The sequence below is a fragment of the Temnothorax americanus genome, unplaced genomic scaffold (assembly GCF_048541705.1).
Source record: "Temnothorax americanus isolate GAGA-0224 unplaced genomic scaffold, ASM4854170v1 Scaffold26, whole genome shotgun sequence".
NCBI lineage: Eukaryota > Metazoa > Arthropoda > Insecta > Hymenoptera > Formicidae > Temnothorax > Temnothorax americanus.
Window position 1 is genome coordinate 1,415,798 of NW_027509401.1, and position 18,622 is coordinate 1,434,419.

At 38.8% G+C, this 18,622-nt stretch overlaps 2 protein-coding genes across 14 annotated transcripts in view; one reads left to right on the top strand and one right to left on the bottom strand.

The window, feature by feature from the left end:
- Positions 1–18,622, top strand: part of LOC143899187 (choline/ethanolamine transporter flvcr2a) — a 52,250-nt gene that overhangs the window by 7,563 nt on the left and 26,065 nt on the right. The gene's annotated exons all lie outside the window — the stretch shown is intronic.
- The window catches only part of LOC143899178 (uncharacterized), a 37,203-nt gene that overhangs the window by 5,246 nt on the left and 13,335 nt on the right, over positions 1–18,622 (bottom strand). For 3 of the 12 annotated variants that reach the window (XM_077409224.1, XM_077409223.1, XM_077409226.1), the window contains 11 exons: positions 18,258–18,416; positions 18,064–18,147; positions 6,089–6,282; positions 5,667–5,754; positions 5,462–5,586; positions 5,148–5,277; positions 3,874–4,834; positions 3,378–3,481; positions 2,749–2,878; positions 2,586–2,663; positions 20–2,368 (listed from right to left, as the gene is read on the bottom strand). In XM_077409224.1, coding sequence (XP_077265350.1) covers positions 658–2,368; positions 2,586–2,663; positions 2,749–2,878; positions 3,378–3,481; positions 3,874–4,834; positions 5,148–5,277; positions 5,462–5,586; positions 5,667–5,754; positions 6,089–6,282; positions 18,064–18,147; positions 18,258–18,416 — 3,764 coding nt within the window. In that variant the 3' untranslated portion in view covers positions 20–657. Of the gene's footprint in view, positions 1–19; positions 2,369–2,585; positions 2,664–2,748; positions 2,879–3,377; positions 3,482–3,873; positions 4,835–5,147; positions 5,278–5,461; positions 5,587–5,666; positions 5,755–6,088; positions 6,283–9,813; positions 10,125–13,177; positions 13,418–18,063; positions 18,148–18,257; positions 18,417–18,622 lie in introns of those variants that run through there. The other 9 variants (XM_077409227.1, XM_077409225.1, XM_077409229.1 and 6 more) reach the window with 9 other exon arrangements.

Below are 18,622 nucleotides of genomic sequence, written 5' to 3' on the forward strand. Positions count from 1 at the left end.
TCGTGATACACATTTTAGATTTTTATGCACCCGTATTTATTTGCCACTTGCAAACCACTTAACGTTGTATAAATATGGACTTTCAATCATTAATCCTGTATATGACACTTAATATTAGCGCATCGCGCCATGGCACTATTATTTCGAAAAATATGGCCACGGAGTTACGATATTGGCAGCGCGAATGCACATTCGCATTCTCTCAGGTACATTATTGCACCGGAAAAAAAATACATTAACTATATATTTATATAACAATTATCAAATAATTCTTAATGAATCTCTAACCGTTAACTAAATCCACCAATTATCGCTCGCATTCTGAATTTATAAGTTTCGCGTCGTCTCAGAATATGTAGAATGTCGTTTCCTCTTCACTTCATTTGAAACACAATAGTGATACCCATAATGATCAATTCATTTTGAAGTACGTTATCTCTTACTTTGTCTTATCAAAATCGTGATAAGAATTTTAGAGAAATAAGATAAGAGAATTTGAGATATAATATGACTGTAAATATCTCTAAAATTATTTCTGTTGAAATACTTCATATTTCTTTTACGACATTACTTCATAGCAATCATGTCACAATTATTAGCATCGTGTATGTACATTCTTTTCTTATTCCATTTTTAAGTCAGCCTTTCTCCTTATCATCACCATATCGTGACGTCGGTCAAACTTCTCACATACAACTTCTTGCATCGTCCCTTATCATCGCCTTTCCCTTCTTGCCTCGGAGATTCCTCCGAGCTTTCTAGATTCCTTTCAACATTCCTGGTTACCGATTTTCCTAACTTTCCATTGTTAACGTCTTCAAGGACTTCCCGATGCCTTCCAGGTCTTGTTCCTTTTCCTCGCGCTGCGACATTGTCATTGTTGAACGCGCACGCTTTCCGTCTTCGCGAGACATCCTTCAGGAACTTGTTCATTATAATTTCGTCGGAGGCACAATCGATCTCATCCTGCCACTCATCGTTCTCCTTCGGCAAAGACCAGACGGAAGGTGAATTTATGTTCTTCTTACGAATTAGATTCCTGCGTTTCGTCATAGAGCTCATTCTGAAAGCACTCGTTCGATTTCTGTTGCGTCCAATTTGAGCGCATCCCGTAGATAACCGATCATTCGTAACGTCGTTTTTCTCGTACTGCCAGTCGCTTTCCTCAAAAGTTGAGCTCGTCGAGTGTTCGAAGCTAGCGAATCCTTCGAAACTCGTAGAACGATTCAAGTTTGTCGGCTGATCGCAACTTCCTGAATTGACGATAGAATGTAGTTCGAGGTTTGCCGATTTTTCCGTTTCGACGAAATCGCGGCCGTCTTCAGTGCCGGGAATAACAGACGCAGCTTCTGGTAGAATCGGTCTCAGTCGGATCCTCCTGTAGTACGGAATCCTTCTGCTGTCGATCTTCCTACTCCTCTTGATTCCGCCGAAGGTCTGAAACTTCAATCTCGCAAACTCCGGGCTGCGATCGTCGAACGGGTCGCGATCATCCTCCAGCGAGGCCGATTCGTCCTCGAAATCATCGTCGAGTTCCTCCGTCTTCCTCGGCCGGAATCTGATGCCACCGAACGTATGGTATTTGTATCCGCTGGTGGTCCAGAACTTCCTGCCACCGACCGACGATATCTTCCCGTTATCGCCCGGACGATCGTTATCCGCCACCCGATACAACCGTCGCCAGCGATCGCGTTCGCTGCTCTCCGAATCGCGAGAGCCGATCGAGCACATCCCGGAGTCGTGGTCACCCGGGTCGCGATCGTCCCCATCGCCTGGTGATCCCGCGCGATTGTCGTACCGCGGTACTATCGGCTCTTCGCCATCGCGATCGTCCCAAGGCTGATTCCAGTCTGTCGGTACTGACTTCCGAGAGTCCGTGCCGACCTCCAGGTTTTCCGCCAGAACGTAATTGTCCTCCTCTCTCTCAAAAATAGCTCCTACATTCGACTCCACGGAATTCTTAAATCCTCGATCATCTCTCGCGGCTTCTCTCGTGCTTTCCCTTTCCTCGGGGTACATCATTCGTACGTCGTTTCCTACGAGATTCTCGGCTCGGTCGCCGTCACCGTGGCGCGATCGATCGCTCGCGGACTCCAGATGCAGGAGAGGGTTGATCGCGAAGTGCGGACTGGCGCGGGGATCGCGGCAGCATCGTCTAAGAAGGCTGCCGCGCAGCGAAGCGGCTTCGAATTGCTCGAGCTCGTCATGACTCACCTGTCGTTCGTGTTGCTCGTCGCCGGCGCAGCTCGATCGCTGGGACAGCGAGCTGCTGGGTCTGCTCGACATCGAGGACATCGCCGATTTAGCCTGTTCCTGCTGTTCTCCACTAGCCACCTTGGATTGGTTGATGTAGTAATCCCTGCCGAATCTATACAGAAAAATCGAGTCATTAACGTCACGGAGCTCTACATTGAAGAATTGTCAGCACTTGTGATTCTTTTTTTTATATTTCTGCCTTTTTTAGTCAATTAATATTTCAGGTAAACTTTAGCCAAAAACTTTAGAGAGAAAGTTAAGAGAAATAATTTGTTTAATTTTTTGAATGTATTGTCTTATATTATTTCGAAAAAATTAATGAAAGTTACCGTTTAATGTCCGGTCGACTGGCTGTCAGGAGCGTCTCCAGATTCACTTCGTTCAGCTTCGTTAACTCATAATGGGTTCTAAACAGAATGATGAAAAATCAAGAGCTAAGAGCTTCGCGGCTACAATAAGATGTTCGTGAAATTTCTCATGCGATTCTCTTACCCTGGCATGTCCGAATTTCTCGAATATTGTCTCTCCAAGCATCTCTTTCGTATGCTCTCTTCGCTGTAGGGATTGTTTTCGATCGGCGGCGCATTTTCCCACTTTTTGTGCTCGCGTTCCGCTATTGTGCCTGTCCAATACATTTATTCACCGTCATATCCGCGATATGCTTATCGTGATACATGAATATTTCATTATATTCATGAATCTTCCCGCATTTTATTGCAGGACATTAAAATTTTTTTTGAAGAAGAATTTATTAAGATTTTGTTTTTTATATTTTAAAGAAACAAATGCAATTAACATACCATTACTCGCTTTATGTGACTTTTTGAAGTTATAAAATTTTTACTCCTCTTACACATGTTCGATTTTTTATTATATATTATTATATTATATAATCATTTCTTCGTGTATGTATGTATATGTTTTATTATTCTCTCTATATAAAATTTATATTTAATATTAGTAAATTATTTTGTACATAATTTTACATCAGCAAGGTAAAATGGAATTCTTTTGTCCTTTTATAAAACCCAAAAATACGAAGATATATGAGGAATTTCAGCGCGTGATGTATATTGCGTATGTATAAGTTTTTTATCGCGGAGAGACAAGAGTAAAGTTACCTGGTCGTGGAGGGGCGCTTAATGGATCATTTTCACTCATCACGTCGGCGTGATTCTCATCGATCGTTGCATAAGACGATTGGACTCCGGTTTCTGAACGTTCGCTGCATAAAGTCGAAAAAGAATTATGAGAGAGGCATACCGCGTTGCGACGAAACTATGAAAAGAATTATGCAGCAGGATACGGAACTCATGCAATACCGAGTTGCGTAGGAAACTGGAACTATCATTATCGCTTATTACGCGTTCATTTCGAAACCTGAGCGGAGTTTCGCTTCATTCATATTTACTATATATCCTTACAAACATACTAAAAGAATAGAAATCACAGATAAAGATAAATTTAAAGAATATATTTTACATGTATATATAAATTTAATTTAAAACAAGTTTGAAATACATAAGCTATAATTCTATTCTTTTACTTTAAAGTCATAAAATCATCGATAATTGAAAAGGAAAAGTATTAGAAGATAATATATTTCGAGATTCCTACTTTTTTAGTTCTTTGATCGAATTGTTCTCCAATTTTCCGGGCTGTTCGTCCGTCGTTTTTCTCGTTTCATCGATGGTCTCGCTCTCTCCAGAGCAAACCTCGACTTTCGTCAAACTGTCTAAATGTCTCTGGATTGCCGTGTCGTAATGTTCGGTATATTCGCTCTCTCGTTGCTCTTCGTTTTCGTCGGCAACGTTTTCCCCTCGATCGCTCCTCTCACTCGATTTCTCAGATTGCACCTTTACTTCCTTTTGCGCAGAACTTTCCACCGCGGTCGCAATCGTCCTTTCGCCGCGCTCGGCTGTATCCTTATGCTTCTCTTTGGTTTTGTCTCCTTCTTTCGCCACCGTTGTCAACGCAAATAAACTTTCATTTCGATTGCTTTCATCATCTTTACGTTCGTTTATTTTCTTTTCCGAAATTTCCGACGATTTCAGGAGTCCTTCGTGATTCTTTCCGCCTCGACACTCGGAAATAGTCACGTTATTTTCAGTTTTCGCTTGGCAGGTATCAACCTCATCCTTTTCGAATTGTTGCGCCGTGGTTGCTCCTTCCTGATTGCTTTTTGTCTGATTATTTGTCGCGTCGCATTCGGAGATCCTGGGGGTCCTCGGAATCACGTTGTTGATCGCCTCCATCAGTTCCTTTTCGATCTCCTCGTCAGATTTTGTAGAGGAGCATTCGGATAGGTCGGACGTGTCCTCGGCATCCCGGTCGCCGATCAGAGCCTTGTAATACGCGTTAGAGCTCGGGACCAACATAGCGACCGCGTCCGGCTGCGACCGGGAAGTCTTTTTCTTCTGAAACAACCAATTGTCCTCCCAGGACTCGATGGGCGAGACTATATCTATCGTGCGACCAACGGCGTGACGTTTCGTCCTGACCGGTGAATATTCGTTGCGATTTAAATCCGAAGAATCCGACGATGAAGATGGCGATGGCGAAGGTAATTTCCGTGGAGCTATTACAACAAAATTCAGAATGAATAATTTCTGCGTGCGATAAAGTTACAGGTTGTTTTATGCTGGAAACAGTCATGAGACATTATATTATTTTTAACATTTTTTTTTAAGACAAGGATATCAGAAGGATTTAAACAATTGTCCAAGTATTGAAATATTCTTCTTAAATTGAGAGCGATCACATGAGTTAAACAATTTTTATCTTGAAGTATTATTGTATTGTACGAGGCAACTCTATTTTACACATAGACACGATTCCACACACTTTTTAAATATGTAAATGATATTTGAAGTGAAAGTCGAGATACTCACGGTCAACGATATCCATCCCATACTCTGGAAATGGTACGCGCCGGGTGCATCCGAATGCCAAGGCGTCGTTGTCTCGAAGTTCGTCATCGTCCGACGTGATCGTAGTTACTTCCTCTATCCTTTCTTCCATCTGTTAACAGGAAACGGTCTCCCTTAGTGAGCATATACGAGATGCGATTATATTATTGACTATTACGTTAAAGAATTTAAATTTGATATGCAAATTTCACGTTTATCTTTCGTTGCACTTGGTAGCGTTATATACGTTTCGCATTGCGAGAATATGCAAATGCGATCGTAATCGGCATCCGTACCGTAAAGGACACCGGTTTCCGACGATCTTCATTCCGCCTGATCGCCGCGCTGTGATCGCCGTTGCACGTGAGACGATCGGACGCGTAACTCGTTGCATCTTCCTCAAGGCCATGCTCGTTCTCGTCTGAAAAAGGAACATTATCTTCGTAAATATGACTTTTCCACACTTCATGCGCGATAATACGTTAAGTAAATCCTACGTACTTGCGGTATATTTCGCTTTAGGCGAATCTGTGTCGCGCAGAACGTTGCTATTGCCGTCAACCCGTTCCCTTTGGTATCTTTCGATGACCTAAAATGCGCATAATAAATTCGGTCATATTTAATTTAAGTACAGCGCTTTATCGGCGGCGATGAATTTTTAATTAGTAATAAATTAATATAAGAAACATATAGTGCGCATCTTAATTTTGTATAGCCGATTCGAACATGATACAGATTATAAATAATATTTAACGTATATGAAGAATATAAAAATTTATCTCATTATAATTAGTTTTAGAATATAATATATTTTTTACATTATTTATTAAAAAAATTTTGAAGATATATATTGTGTGTTATTCATAGTTAATTGAGGTAGTCTATCGTTTTCTTAGATTTCAAATTGTCTGGCGCATACAAACAACCTTGTTAAGTATCGCGGTAGCAAGGAGATCCTCGTAACTATTATCCGCGACGGCGCGTCTTTCTGGAGGATGCTCTGGAGGATTCGCGGACGCGCTCAATCCTGGTAATTTCCGGGCTTCCTCGACGGCTCGCTCGACGATCTCTCTGAGCGCCGCGTGCGCCATAGCTGGCGGATCCGTAGATGGTTTGTCTAGAACATTAAGTCGGAAAATTGTCAAGAGATCGACATTGTCATCGCGGTGATCGATGATGAGGATATATATATATTTTTTTTTCTGCTGGTCATAACGTCTGCAATTACTATACGAATGCGACATAGAAGTACTTCTGGGGCCAATTGTACCGTTAAGTTCGATATATTAATTTAATATTACATTTAATATTTTACTCTCCTCGCGTTCGTCAACTTTTCTGTAATTATAAACTAAAATATCTCTAAGAACTTTTTAATTATCAAAAGCTTGTACACCGATTTCGTTGAATTAACCGCAGACTTCGGCCACGAAGCGATGCGGATAATGCTTTCTCCAATTTAATCTTATCAACTATACTTATTCATTATTAATACAAAAGAGAGAACACACGTAAAGGCACCTCATTCGAGAACACGAAATTCTCGTTTGATTAAGACATTAATGGTTTTTTAGAACTATTTTGTATCGTTTACTCCCACTGGTCTCCGAGTGTCGTGTTAATTCACGTTCGTTTGGCGGCTCCATGGATCGATCGCGGTTTCCGCGGAGTGACTGTCTGACACTCTATCGTGCGAACGATCGAGCGCACCTTACGAACAGTTATAGCAAAACGGGGTATATATATAGCACGCTGCACTTTCTTCGGCATGATCGAGTCACGGCGAGATAACGGCGATACAGCCGGCACTCGCCGTGAATACCGGCCGCTTCTTCGCCGTAATTTCTCCGACGCGACCTTGCCGCCGATGATGCATCCTTATGGCCACTCCTCTCGTCGACGACTCTCACGACTTCATCCCATCCCTCCGTCTCTCTCTCTCTCTCTCTCTCTCTCTCTCTCTCTTTCTCTCTCTCTTTCTTCTCCTTTTGCGTATCTTGTTCGCCGCGGATCGCGGCCGCCAGGTGAAATTCACCGACCTCCTGAACTCTTTCCGCGGGAAATTCCGCGAGGTCCGCAATTTTTGCTCCGTCTACATTTTCACATCGGATTCTGGACAGCCAACGCTAATAACGATCTCAATTCGATAGGATTCTAAATTATTTGAGTGTGTTTTTAGAATTTTAGATTCTGCATGATGTTTATTTATCAATTTGAATGAATCGCTTGCATGAATTTTAACTGGTTGATCTTTATATAGAAGGATATTTCCATAAATTTTGAAAATTTGAATTAACAGAAAAATATTTTGTCAATGTCAATATATTCCAAACAGATTTTATCTCGTGGGAATTTAACAAGTTTTCGCCCGAGAACTGAAAAATCAATTTAAAAGAGTTTTTTATTTTTTGTTCCTGTTATTTCTATAAGTATTAACGATTATTATTGGAACTTTTAAATGACTTATTCAAGTTTCTGTGAGATAAAAAATGAGATAATCTTTTATTAAAAAAAAAGTTAATAAAATATAGTGCAGGAAATTTTTATTGAAAAGATATACGTGTTGTGTTGTTCGCGACATCTTATATAGAAGATTAATAACTCTCAAGCACAACACTGGGCTATTTGCAAATAAACACGTCGCGTGTGCGCGAACGTTCCTCCTCTCTTTTTTTCTTCTCTCTCTTTCTTTCTCTTTCTCAGTGTAACACTCGTGTCTCGCACTCGTGTTTCACACAACCACTTTTTGCATACATACAGTCGAGGATCTACCTTGTCGAGGACATCCAGCCTTGATCTCGCGCCGTAGAAGGTGAAGGCCGGCTACGGGTATTTTGTGCGCGCGATCCGGCCGCCTTAAACATTAGTCGTATTATTAGCCAGCATGTAGAAGAAGTTTCTTCAGCGGGCAAAATCGTCTTCTCTCTCGACAAGTATTAATGGAGCGATAGAGCCAGTAACACCGCCACTGGCCTTCGATCGATCTTTCACTTTCCTCGTACGATTAAATCAAACGACGTGTCGCGGTAGCGTGACGTACAGGAATAATAATTGCGGATAATTAATCCATGATAATCGAGTCTTCCCGCTGTGACCGATTGGCTGGAAGAAATCGAGGAGGCCGGTTCGATCGCTTCACGTGATATGTAATTTAACGTACGATTTATATGGAAAGAAAGATGTCAACGCAACCTTCGACATCACTGACACACGATAAATCAAAGTCGCTAGCGCAACATAGAAATCTTAATGTAGCTCGAGAATCTGCATAAACTCTCCATCCGACAAGTTTTCATCTTACCGGCTTGCTGTCGACTCTGTGTATCTTTTCCTCGCGTTAGGAATAGCAGATTTAACTTTATAGCTGGGAATCATTGTAGGATATAGCGAACGGCTTCGGAATTTACCGTTCGCTTTATTTTACGAGCATCGAATTTAAGAACACCAACGATGCGTCGGCTTTCTTATGACGCAACGTCAATTACCGCGCTATCGAAACGTTGCTCTGTAAAGTGAAAATTTGGTTTACAAATAAATGCCTTTCCCATTTACACGCGAATAATTCGACAGATAAACTCTGTTTGACGGCGTAACAAGCGTGCTTTACGTGGGAAACTAATTCCTGATGTCGGAGAAATTCAACGTTCATTCAGTACGACGACACCTCAGGACCTCAGTGCGCGCGCGAGAATCTCGTGTTAAAAGTCTGGATAACGGAAGTCGTAAAACCGTTGCGCCAAGGCATTTCCCCTTTTTCGCCTTCCGTCGCCTTCGATCACGACGTTATAAATGGTCGATCGCGCTCGGAGATCTTAAGATGAGGTTTCGTGCGAAAGTTCGGGGGGGGGGGGGACTACTGATGATATACAATGAATGAGAAATAAAAATTTGTACGTTCAGAGGTGCCTCAGTGGAAATAACACGCAGGTTGGAATGAGAAAGTGCAGGAATATAATATGATGTACATGAAGAAGAGTGAAAAAAAAATGTGGAAGTAAATATTAAATATCTCTTTCTCCTGCAATTTTCGTCATTTGCTGTCTATTTGGTAGCAAAATAGAAAATAAAGAATTAAATAATTAAATATACAGAATAAATGCGGCGTTTCTCTATTTACAAAAATTTATGGAGAAGTAAGGTGTCTCTTGCTTTTCTCTAAATATATATATATAGCTTCCAATATATTATATATATAGTAATATATAATATACTGGATTTATTACTTGTGATAATATTATATGTCAGGTTATTACTGTCTCTACTTTGCAACAAGTGATGATCATTGCTGTTATTCGTTTATCTACGTCTACGTCGGATTGTTCAGAGATAAGAAGATAAGAAATCAGAGTTATTTGTGGCGAAAAGTATACTTGTATGACGTACTTTCATTGTAACGTTGATAAAACATGTTATATGATAGCAAAAATGGATGAAATATACGTACAGATATATGAGTAATTCTTTTTAACATTGAACGATTGGGTAGAGTTAATTCTGTTTTTTTTTTGTTAAGATGAAAATTGCAATTAGTTCTATTTGACTCAATTTCGATCATTTTTCGAACATTTTTAATTTTGTGTTGTGTATTCATTTTTTATCTATTTCTAAACCCGTATTTATGAAAAGGATGATTAGCACAGATATTTACCATTTTTCCTTGTGATCAGAACGTAGACGAAATAGGCGACGATCAGACCACCGATCAACGTCAACATTTCTTCGGCCGACTGCAGTTGCATTAACTGCACCTTTCACATCGTATCATCGGCTAATGCGATTACTCTGTCCCTCCTTTCTATTCTTTCCGTCTTCCTCTCGCACTTCCTCGCCAAAGTTCAGAACTGACAAGTCGGACACTTATCACACATGCGTATGTACGTTTATCAGCGAGGTTGAAATTTACTCGTTATAGACATCACCATTCTTCGCGAGCGTTACAAGTACCTTCGATAAGAATAACTAGGACTCATCTTACGTAATTCGCAATTTATAGAATTAATTCGAAGTCGGAATGTAAATTGCGCTTTGCCCTAATCCCTTGAAAAATGTGACGCGATGCTCCTCCTCGTAATGAAAATAGTCTAAATTCTGAAGAAATAGCCCACACATTCCACGAATGCGAATCCACAGAGACAATTTTAACGTTGATTATCCCTATGTAATCAAAATGCATATTTCTTTTTATTTTTATGATTATAGTTTAAAAGATATTGCCGTATATCTTTCGGTTTTAAGATAAAACCATAAAATATATTTCACATCCATTTAGAATCTACATGTCAAGAAAATTTTAATATTTATTACGTTTCTTAGTTTTAGAAAGTTATAAAATAGATCTCGTATCTATTTCAAAGTTATCGTGTATCTGTACGCGAAGATAATTTTAACGTTTATTACCTCTGTAATCGAGATAGCATTTTTATTTATTTCTATAAATAGTTTAAAAAATATCGTCATATTTCTCGATTTTAGGCCATAAAACAGATCTCGCATCCATTTGAAAGTTCTCGTGTATCAGGTATCACGTGGTATAGCGATAATCTTTTTTCTTTAAAGATATGATACTTTAATGATACATATGTTGTTCATTGCGTTATGCATTGAAGATCATAAGCCGGAGTGAATATGGAATCACCGAAGAGTTCGTGGGTCAAGTTTTTATATAGCCCATGCACACGTCTTCGATGAATCTCCACGAAATATTCGTACACGCGCGCAATGGCGTCAGTTTTTTTCCTTTTTTTTCCTCGAACGAGCGGGTTTTAAGTTCTCATTTGCATAGCAAATGGTGAAGTAATGAACCCCCGTGGCGACGTCAACATTCGAACTTTAAGATTCCTTCTGAGCACGTTTCTACTTTTTCTAAAGGTGACGCGGTTGAAGGCTACATATGACAAACATCGTGATCGAGCATATCACGTTTTTCAATGTTTCCCGCGTGCATGATTTTATTTCGTATATCAACTAGATGCACCTTGCACGGAAGTATTACGCAACAACTTTAGTGTATACCGATTTACGGATTGCTCGGTTTATTTTACGGCCAATATTTACTTATATTTCCCTGTAATATTTAAAATGAAACACGTGAGTTTTACGTAAGATAGTAATAGGCACTTGTGAAATATTTTACGCGCGATACAGGTGTATATAAGTGTTACGAATCGATGGGCGGAGCATCGTCGCATCTTTCAAAAATATGTGTCGGTAAATTCTGGACATTTCTGCGTAATTTGCATAAAGATTGTTTCGACGGGCAACGTTGAAAGCGCTCGAAAGTTGTCATGTTCATTTCTCGGTTTAAAAGTATCTCGTTTGTTCAGTTGTGTCATGCGGTTGATAAAAGACCGTCACGCGTGACGATAACGAGAGCTCAATAAGATCGTCCTCTTTTTTTTTGACACGCGAGAATCCTTTCGTTCTGTGTCATAGCATTTACTGGAATCTATTCGCTAGATATCATTATTTATGTATAAGGGACAAGAATGAAATACCTTATTTCGTAAAGGCGTGTTAATTAAACGAGTCATGTATCAAGTAGAAAAACGTCTTCTAGAAAAACGTAATTTATATAATTATGAAATAAACTTGTGAACGTGAATTAGCAAAAAGAGAACTTCTAGAAATTTTTTTTATCTTTTTGGCCATAAAATAATTGATAATGCTGACGCGATCATAATCACGATAAATAATTAGAAGAAAATAGAAAAAAACTGAAATAAAAAATGACAGTTTGTGTTGAATAATGTGATTTATCGCTCGATTAGCGATGTGTCTCGCATGAATCTTTGGACTAATAAACAGAATTTATATTTTTCAAACGTCATGTAGATTCCATATTAAAAACGACAGAAATCAAAGAAATAACTTTGCTCCTCGAGCTATCAGATTTTTTATAACATTAAAAATATATTTGCTTGAAATATTAAATACAAGACTCAATTAATCGAGGAAAATGATCGAGACTAAACGCAAAAAGACAGCAAATTGTATGCTCTTATTTTAACTTGATCTTGACGTATACATTTCGAACGTTGTAAGGATTGTTTTGCGTTTGCGGTGCAAAAACAAAGCCATTTATCAGAATAATTGCGTGCGAGACGAGATCAAAAGTGGCGGTGAATGCCCAGACTTCAAGGTCTTTGAATCGATTTCTCGAACGTGAGAAGATCGGTGCTTCTTTTGCTTCCGCGGCTGGTATCGCCTCTTATCGCTCCACCGTAATTAGTGTCGACCTTGATATTTTAGTATAACGAGAGAACTCTACGCGCGAGCTACGAGCGCATTTTTTTCGCGAATCATCAAGGAGAGATCAATTTTATCTCTCCCGAGCTTTTCGCGCGATATGCAACACAATTACGCGACCGCTAAATATTAGACACCGCAATTACCGTTTTCTTATTTTCATCTACCTTGAAAAAATAGGTAATGGCATGAAAATGAAATAACAGGAATCCATTCTATAAAATTGTACGTTTAATGTCTGAGGCCTTCAAAGATAAATTCGTGAACATTTCTGAATTAAATTAAACTAATTAAAACTTTATATATACATACATTTTTTAATAATTAGATAATATAATAATAATAAAATAATTTCGAATTAATGAAAAGAAGTTAATTGTTCAATACTTGGAATTTTTCAAATTTTATTACGCAATCGGCAGATTTTTAGAGAGTGAAATTTTAAATTGATTCTATACTATTCAACATGTTGTATAGGTTTGTTTCTCTTCTCCCCTCTCTTTCTATTATCTCTCTCTTTCTCTCCCCAGAGAAGTTATTAGGAATGGAAAGGATGTCAAAGTGCTTTCCCTCTTCCCCCGGATTAGAAATTCAATTTCACACAATGTCATTCTCTGTCAATTAACTTATTTCCTAGAACTCGTGCCAGCATTTTCATTAATCAGAACGTCACCGATGTTTATATCACTCGTGAGCGAAGCCGAACGATCGTAATCATCCGAGGTTAAAGTTCTCCCTATTACGCGTCTGTCAAAGGCATATCTCACCGTTCCCTTCTCACGTTGTTTCTCGCGGCACATTCCTCACGCGTTTCGCGCATCCCTGTTTCCTACCGTCGCATATCCTATACCTTCTATTTCGCGGTTGTCCTTTAATCGCGCGCCGCGCGCGGAATTTCACACGCGCGTTCTCGCACCGCTCGCCCGCACGCTCGCTCGCGACTGAGACACGCGTCACGCACGTCTCGCCGTCGCCGCCGTCGTCGTCGCTCGTCCTCGTCCACCTGTGCACGATGTGTACGACCTATGGCTTCCTCATAGTGGGGAGCCTGGTGGTCGCTTTTGCGAGAGAACGCGCGTCTATCACGATAATCGCGCGCCGCCGGATTGGGTCCCGCTTTGTGGGACCACGGCGGCCCGCATTCGCACGCGCGGCGCGCGCGCGTTTAACGCCTAATCATAGTCGTTTAGTCTCGAAATTAACACCCGGTAGTAATCTTTAATACTTCCGCGGTTTATTCGAATTTGACACGTCGATGTTATCCCCGGAATACTGTACCGGATGAAGAAAACGTTTTGCCCAACAAATATTATGTCTTTTATGGTTTTATAATAATAGAATTTTCTAAAAAAAAAAATATGTGCATTTATATTTAATAAATTGGAAAAAGTTAAAAACACGCATCGGCTTGTTAATTAGTTTCTAATAAAATTATTTACTTAAGTGTTTTTACTTATTTCTAATAATAACATGATTCTAAAATTAGCAATATTTCAGGATTAAGAATTTATATGTGAAAATCATCAACGAATATTCTTTTCACATTAAAATATTGATCGTATGACACTCGCGGTATTCTGAAAAATATAGAATTTTAATGTCTGTTTCTTTCAAAATATTTATTTACACTTTTAACTTCTTCGACAAAGGTTTAGCAACAATGAAAGTTTGCAATTATTACTACGACGTACCGCGCGAACTTAAGTTTGCGAAGCCACACGACTTACCCAGAGAATTGGAGCGATGTGTTGAAGCGATATCGGTCGTTCGCGCTCGCCACGTTATGTGGTCTCGTCTAAGGCGCGTTATCGCGTGCATGCGCGGCTCAGTCATGCGAACGGTGTCTTTTTCAGCTGTCTTTCAGGTGGAACCAGAAGAGAGTTCGCTCGACCGCGCGACAAGATGTAAAAGTCGCTCGGGTTACGCGAGACTCGATCTCGTGCCGTTTCAACCGCGCGCGGGGCAAGTTGGAATCGATACAAGTTTTGTTACGACATCGACAGTCCAAATTAGCGATTTTAATTCCGTAAATTCCGCGGCGCCGGCTAACCGGCGCTATTAGTTGATCGTAGCCTACGTAAATGTCACTTGGATTTGCGGAAGAGTCGCGGAACTCGTTTCCCTTATCCGCGAACGCGCTCGCCTGGATACTTTTACTTCGCGCATTTGCATGTATGAATTTTCCTACGGATTTATCTATCAGATTTACTCCACGAGCTGTGCAAAGGTACTTGATAAAGGTAATTAGTCATCGCGAAACTACAAGGACTTTTTATAAAACTGGGTATGTGAAACATTTTGTGACAATCATGAGTAAGCGATGTGTAGCCAGCTTCGTCGGCGCTATTTATATGTTCCTCAACCGAGTTAGGCACGTCGACTTGATTATTATTCGAAGAACATTGCAATTATTCGTCATTTCCTTCATGGCTTCCTTCGACTAGCGAATCGGCTAATCAAAAATCTATCCTTCGTAAGAAATTACGATGATTCATTCGTAGGAAAAAACGTTACGTTGTAAGATTCATTGTGATTTGTTCGCATTTTTGACTGCTCGTTATCATTCATGTATATATCAATCAGTGATCGAATCTTTTTTGTCACAAATTATATCGATTCAGAAGAATTAGTTATTGGATATCTCAAAATTTCTCGTTTCATAATCAGTTAAATTCTGAAATCTTAGTAAGTATAATGAACGGGAAGATATATATTGTTTTCCAACATAATTTTGCAGCAAGAAAATTTTTTTATATGTATAAAAGTCAATAATTAGTTTAAAAAAAAAAAATGCAATTTTGTTGTTTTCACAGAATTTTTTATTTAAAACGTAACCAATATCTGTAACAAATTAGGCAATGTATCAAACGTTTTCCTTTTAAATTTAAAATATAAAATGCAGCAAATAAAGATTTTTCTTTGAAAGTCTTTAGACATGTTATGAATTATAAACATATTTTGATTGCTCTCGTGACCAACATCGTTGTTGGCATTAGTACGAAGAACCGAAGAAAGGAAGAGTTGAACGACTCAAAAAGTGGACTTGAAAGCTGCTGATCGCCATTTAACAGCGAATTCCCAATGGCGAAAGTTGATGCTTCGACTTCGGCGACTTAACTTGAAACTTCGGCAGCAATCTAATTTTCTGTCGAATAGCCGAAGACTTGCAGATAGAAAATATCTACTATACGTTAATTCTTAACTGATTAATATTAAATTTCAGTAGTCTCAAAATATGGGAATTTATCATTAAGTTAATAAAGAATTTTCTTGGCCAAGTCGAAGCTAAGCTGTCCAAGCTGGAGTTTCAATTTTCGCTATCGAGAATTTGTTGTTAAATGGGAATTAGTTCCTTGATCTAGTTTCTACGTTGTTTCTTCATTTCTTTAAGCATGCATTAAATGACTGTTGACTCTGCGACTGCATGGCCGCAAAAACTATCGGAATATGTTTATGATTTATAACAAGGTAGACTTTTGAAGACTAGTCTTTTTCTTCAAAGGCCATATTCGATATGATGCCTTTCAAACCGGAGTGAAGGTTCGTGAAAGCGGCGGAACAGTGTTTTAGTTTGTAGTTAATATATAATTAAGCGTTTATATATTTATGTAAAATGTTTTCAAGTATAAAATTATATATTGGAAAGATGTTTATTAATACGATAAAAATAGACTGATTTATAGATAATTATCTGTGCAAACCGATTTATACTTATATTTATCCGAAAAATTTTTACATCGCTTTGATCAAAATACAAAATTAATTGTGTTGTATTAAACAATATTAGATATAAAGAATTATATTATCTGATTGATATATTTCAAAATATTAGATTATATGATACCGCTTGCGAGATTGTGCGCAGGCCAGATGCGGTTTGAAGAGAACACGACGTCGCGGTACAGCGTGCACAATCTATCGAGTTCTCGCTGAACTACGTATACACATATCAGAGTGTCTCAAACTTTTTAAAATGTCATAGATAAATCCCTTTTTTCTAAACAATGTAAGATACATCACACATCAGTTATTTTTAAATAACGCATTTAGATAGCGGCAAAATATCATATGATATTTTACCGCTAATAATACGTTATTTCTCGAAGGAGATATTATTTTTTCTATTATTGTGACATTTTTAGCTGCATTATGCAAGAAACTTCCGCAAATTCCAATCTCTAAATGCGATCGTTATACATATTCCTTATACTATCATACAAAATAACAAAATCGATTTAATTATATGCTCACTTTCTTTACGTTTGTTACGACACACGTAACATTATGCAATAGAATTAATAAAATCGAAGAATTTTATTCGAGCAAAAATTTTTTTAACAAATACAAAAAAATTTTTACTTGAATAAAATTCTTTGATTTTATTAATTATATTGTATACTTAATGTTACGTGTGTCGTAAAACAAACGTAAAGAAAGTAAGTATATAAAACTTTCTCGCGTACTCAGAAGATTTATCTATTCGCGATGTCGAGATCTTCGATTTTCGAACGCCCGTCGATAATGATCTCGTCGGAATGAATCCACTTTCGCTGCGACGGAAGGACTATCTTCATTTTTGCGTTTGAATACTTTTAACGGGATCGGCTTGCCGTGGGAAAATAGAATTGTGTGGAATGAGCCAAATGAGGACGCTACGGTAATTATACGAGCGCCGGTAGTGTCTTTTACGTAATCGCGCGCCGTCAAGATGTCGCGAACGCGGGTATAATGATAAAATGCCTGGAGAATGACGACCGGTGGAGCGAAGCGGCGCGCATTGTCTTCGTCGGGAAGGCATTATCGCAGGCGGCAGTTAATAACCGGTGTACGTCATCGTGGTAAGATATTACATCGGGTCGATCTCAAGACTCATCCGCGAATTGCACATGCAATAATTAATACTTCTTGAACTAATTTGAAAATTGAATTGAACTTCACTCAATCATCAAGCAGTGATAGTTATGTAAGTCATGATTTTTAAATTATTTAATTAAACTTGTTAAACGTTCGCTTTATATTTTTCCAATTAAAATATCATGAAAATATTGAAAGTGGAGACATTTGCAGCTTAAAAAATCTGTTCATATCTACGAGTTTGCAAATAATAGTGCATTTGTGTGATTTATAATAATATGATAAACTTTTTTTTGTATTTAAGATAATGCAATAATTATTATTGGATTATTTTTGGTTAAAAAAAAAAACACCGTGTAAAAGGAACACGCTCTTTATTTATAAATATGCTGCGAGAAGTTGAAATTGCGCGAGACTCATCGAGATATTTTCTTTAGCAGTGTTAGCGTGAAATAAGCACCGAAGACAATAATTAACGCGTGTCGGCGAGGTCGGAATGTAAATGCACGTAGAAATACAGGTCATGGTACATATTCATACAGACTGCAAGATTTTAATATTGCACGAAATTAAATATATATATATATATATATATATATATATATATATATATTCTTTCTTGTACAATAACGTGAGAGTGCATCTAAAGCGACTGGTTTTATAAGTCATAAAATAAAAAAAAAACGAGAGGGGAAACAAGATTTAAAAAATTGAAAAGTTTCAACAACAGGATAAAGAATTAATTGAAAGAACACCTGTCAAGCTGAATTATAGATCAGGTTGCAAATAGGATACTTACTCGTAAGGGACGCTTTCAGGCACGTAGCCAATCGAGTCAGAGCGGCGATTAACGGCGGACGATATTCCTCCAGAAAGCTGTCGTCTGGATTAATGGACATTAATTAGAATTTTGATTACAATTTTGATTAAAATTTTACACCATGCAACACCGCAGCGATGTCAGTTGCAATTTACACGCGGTAGGTCGCTTACACTCAGAGTCCCCGTACAGTCGATCGATCGGCGTGTCGTCTACGTTTTCAACGAGACCGTCGACTATCTTCTCGACAAAATTTCGAACCGCGTGCACCATGCGCCTCTCTTCCCGGTCCTCCTGAATCCGCTCCACGTTCGAGATCGCGGTCGCATGTCCTGAAAAATTGAAAGCATTGTTAAAAATGTATATCTTTTCGATATAGTCAAAGCGGGAGATTCCATTCAAACGCCGCTTTCTTGTTGAAAAATTGGGGCCAAGTAAGGACAAACATTCACAATTGATGAATTAATGTGTCGTTTGCTCTTACCGAATGCGCGCGTTCCGACTTGCGTTAGTGCTGAGTTTGCGGATTACAAAATTG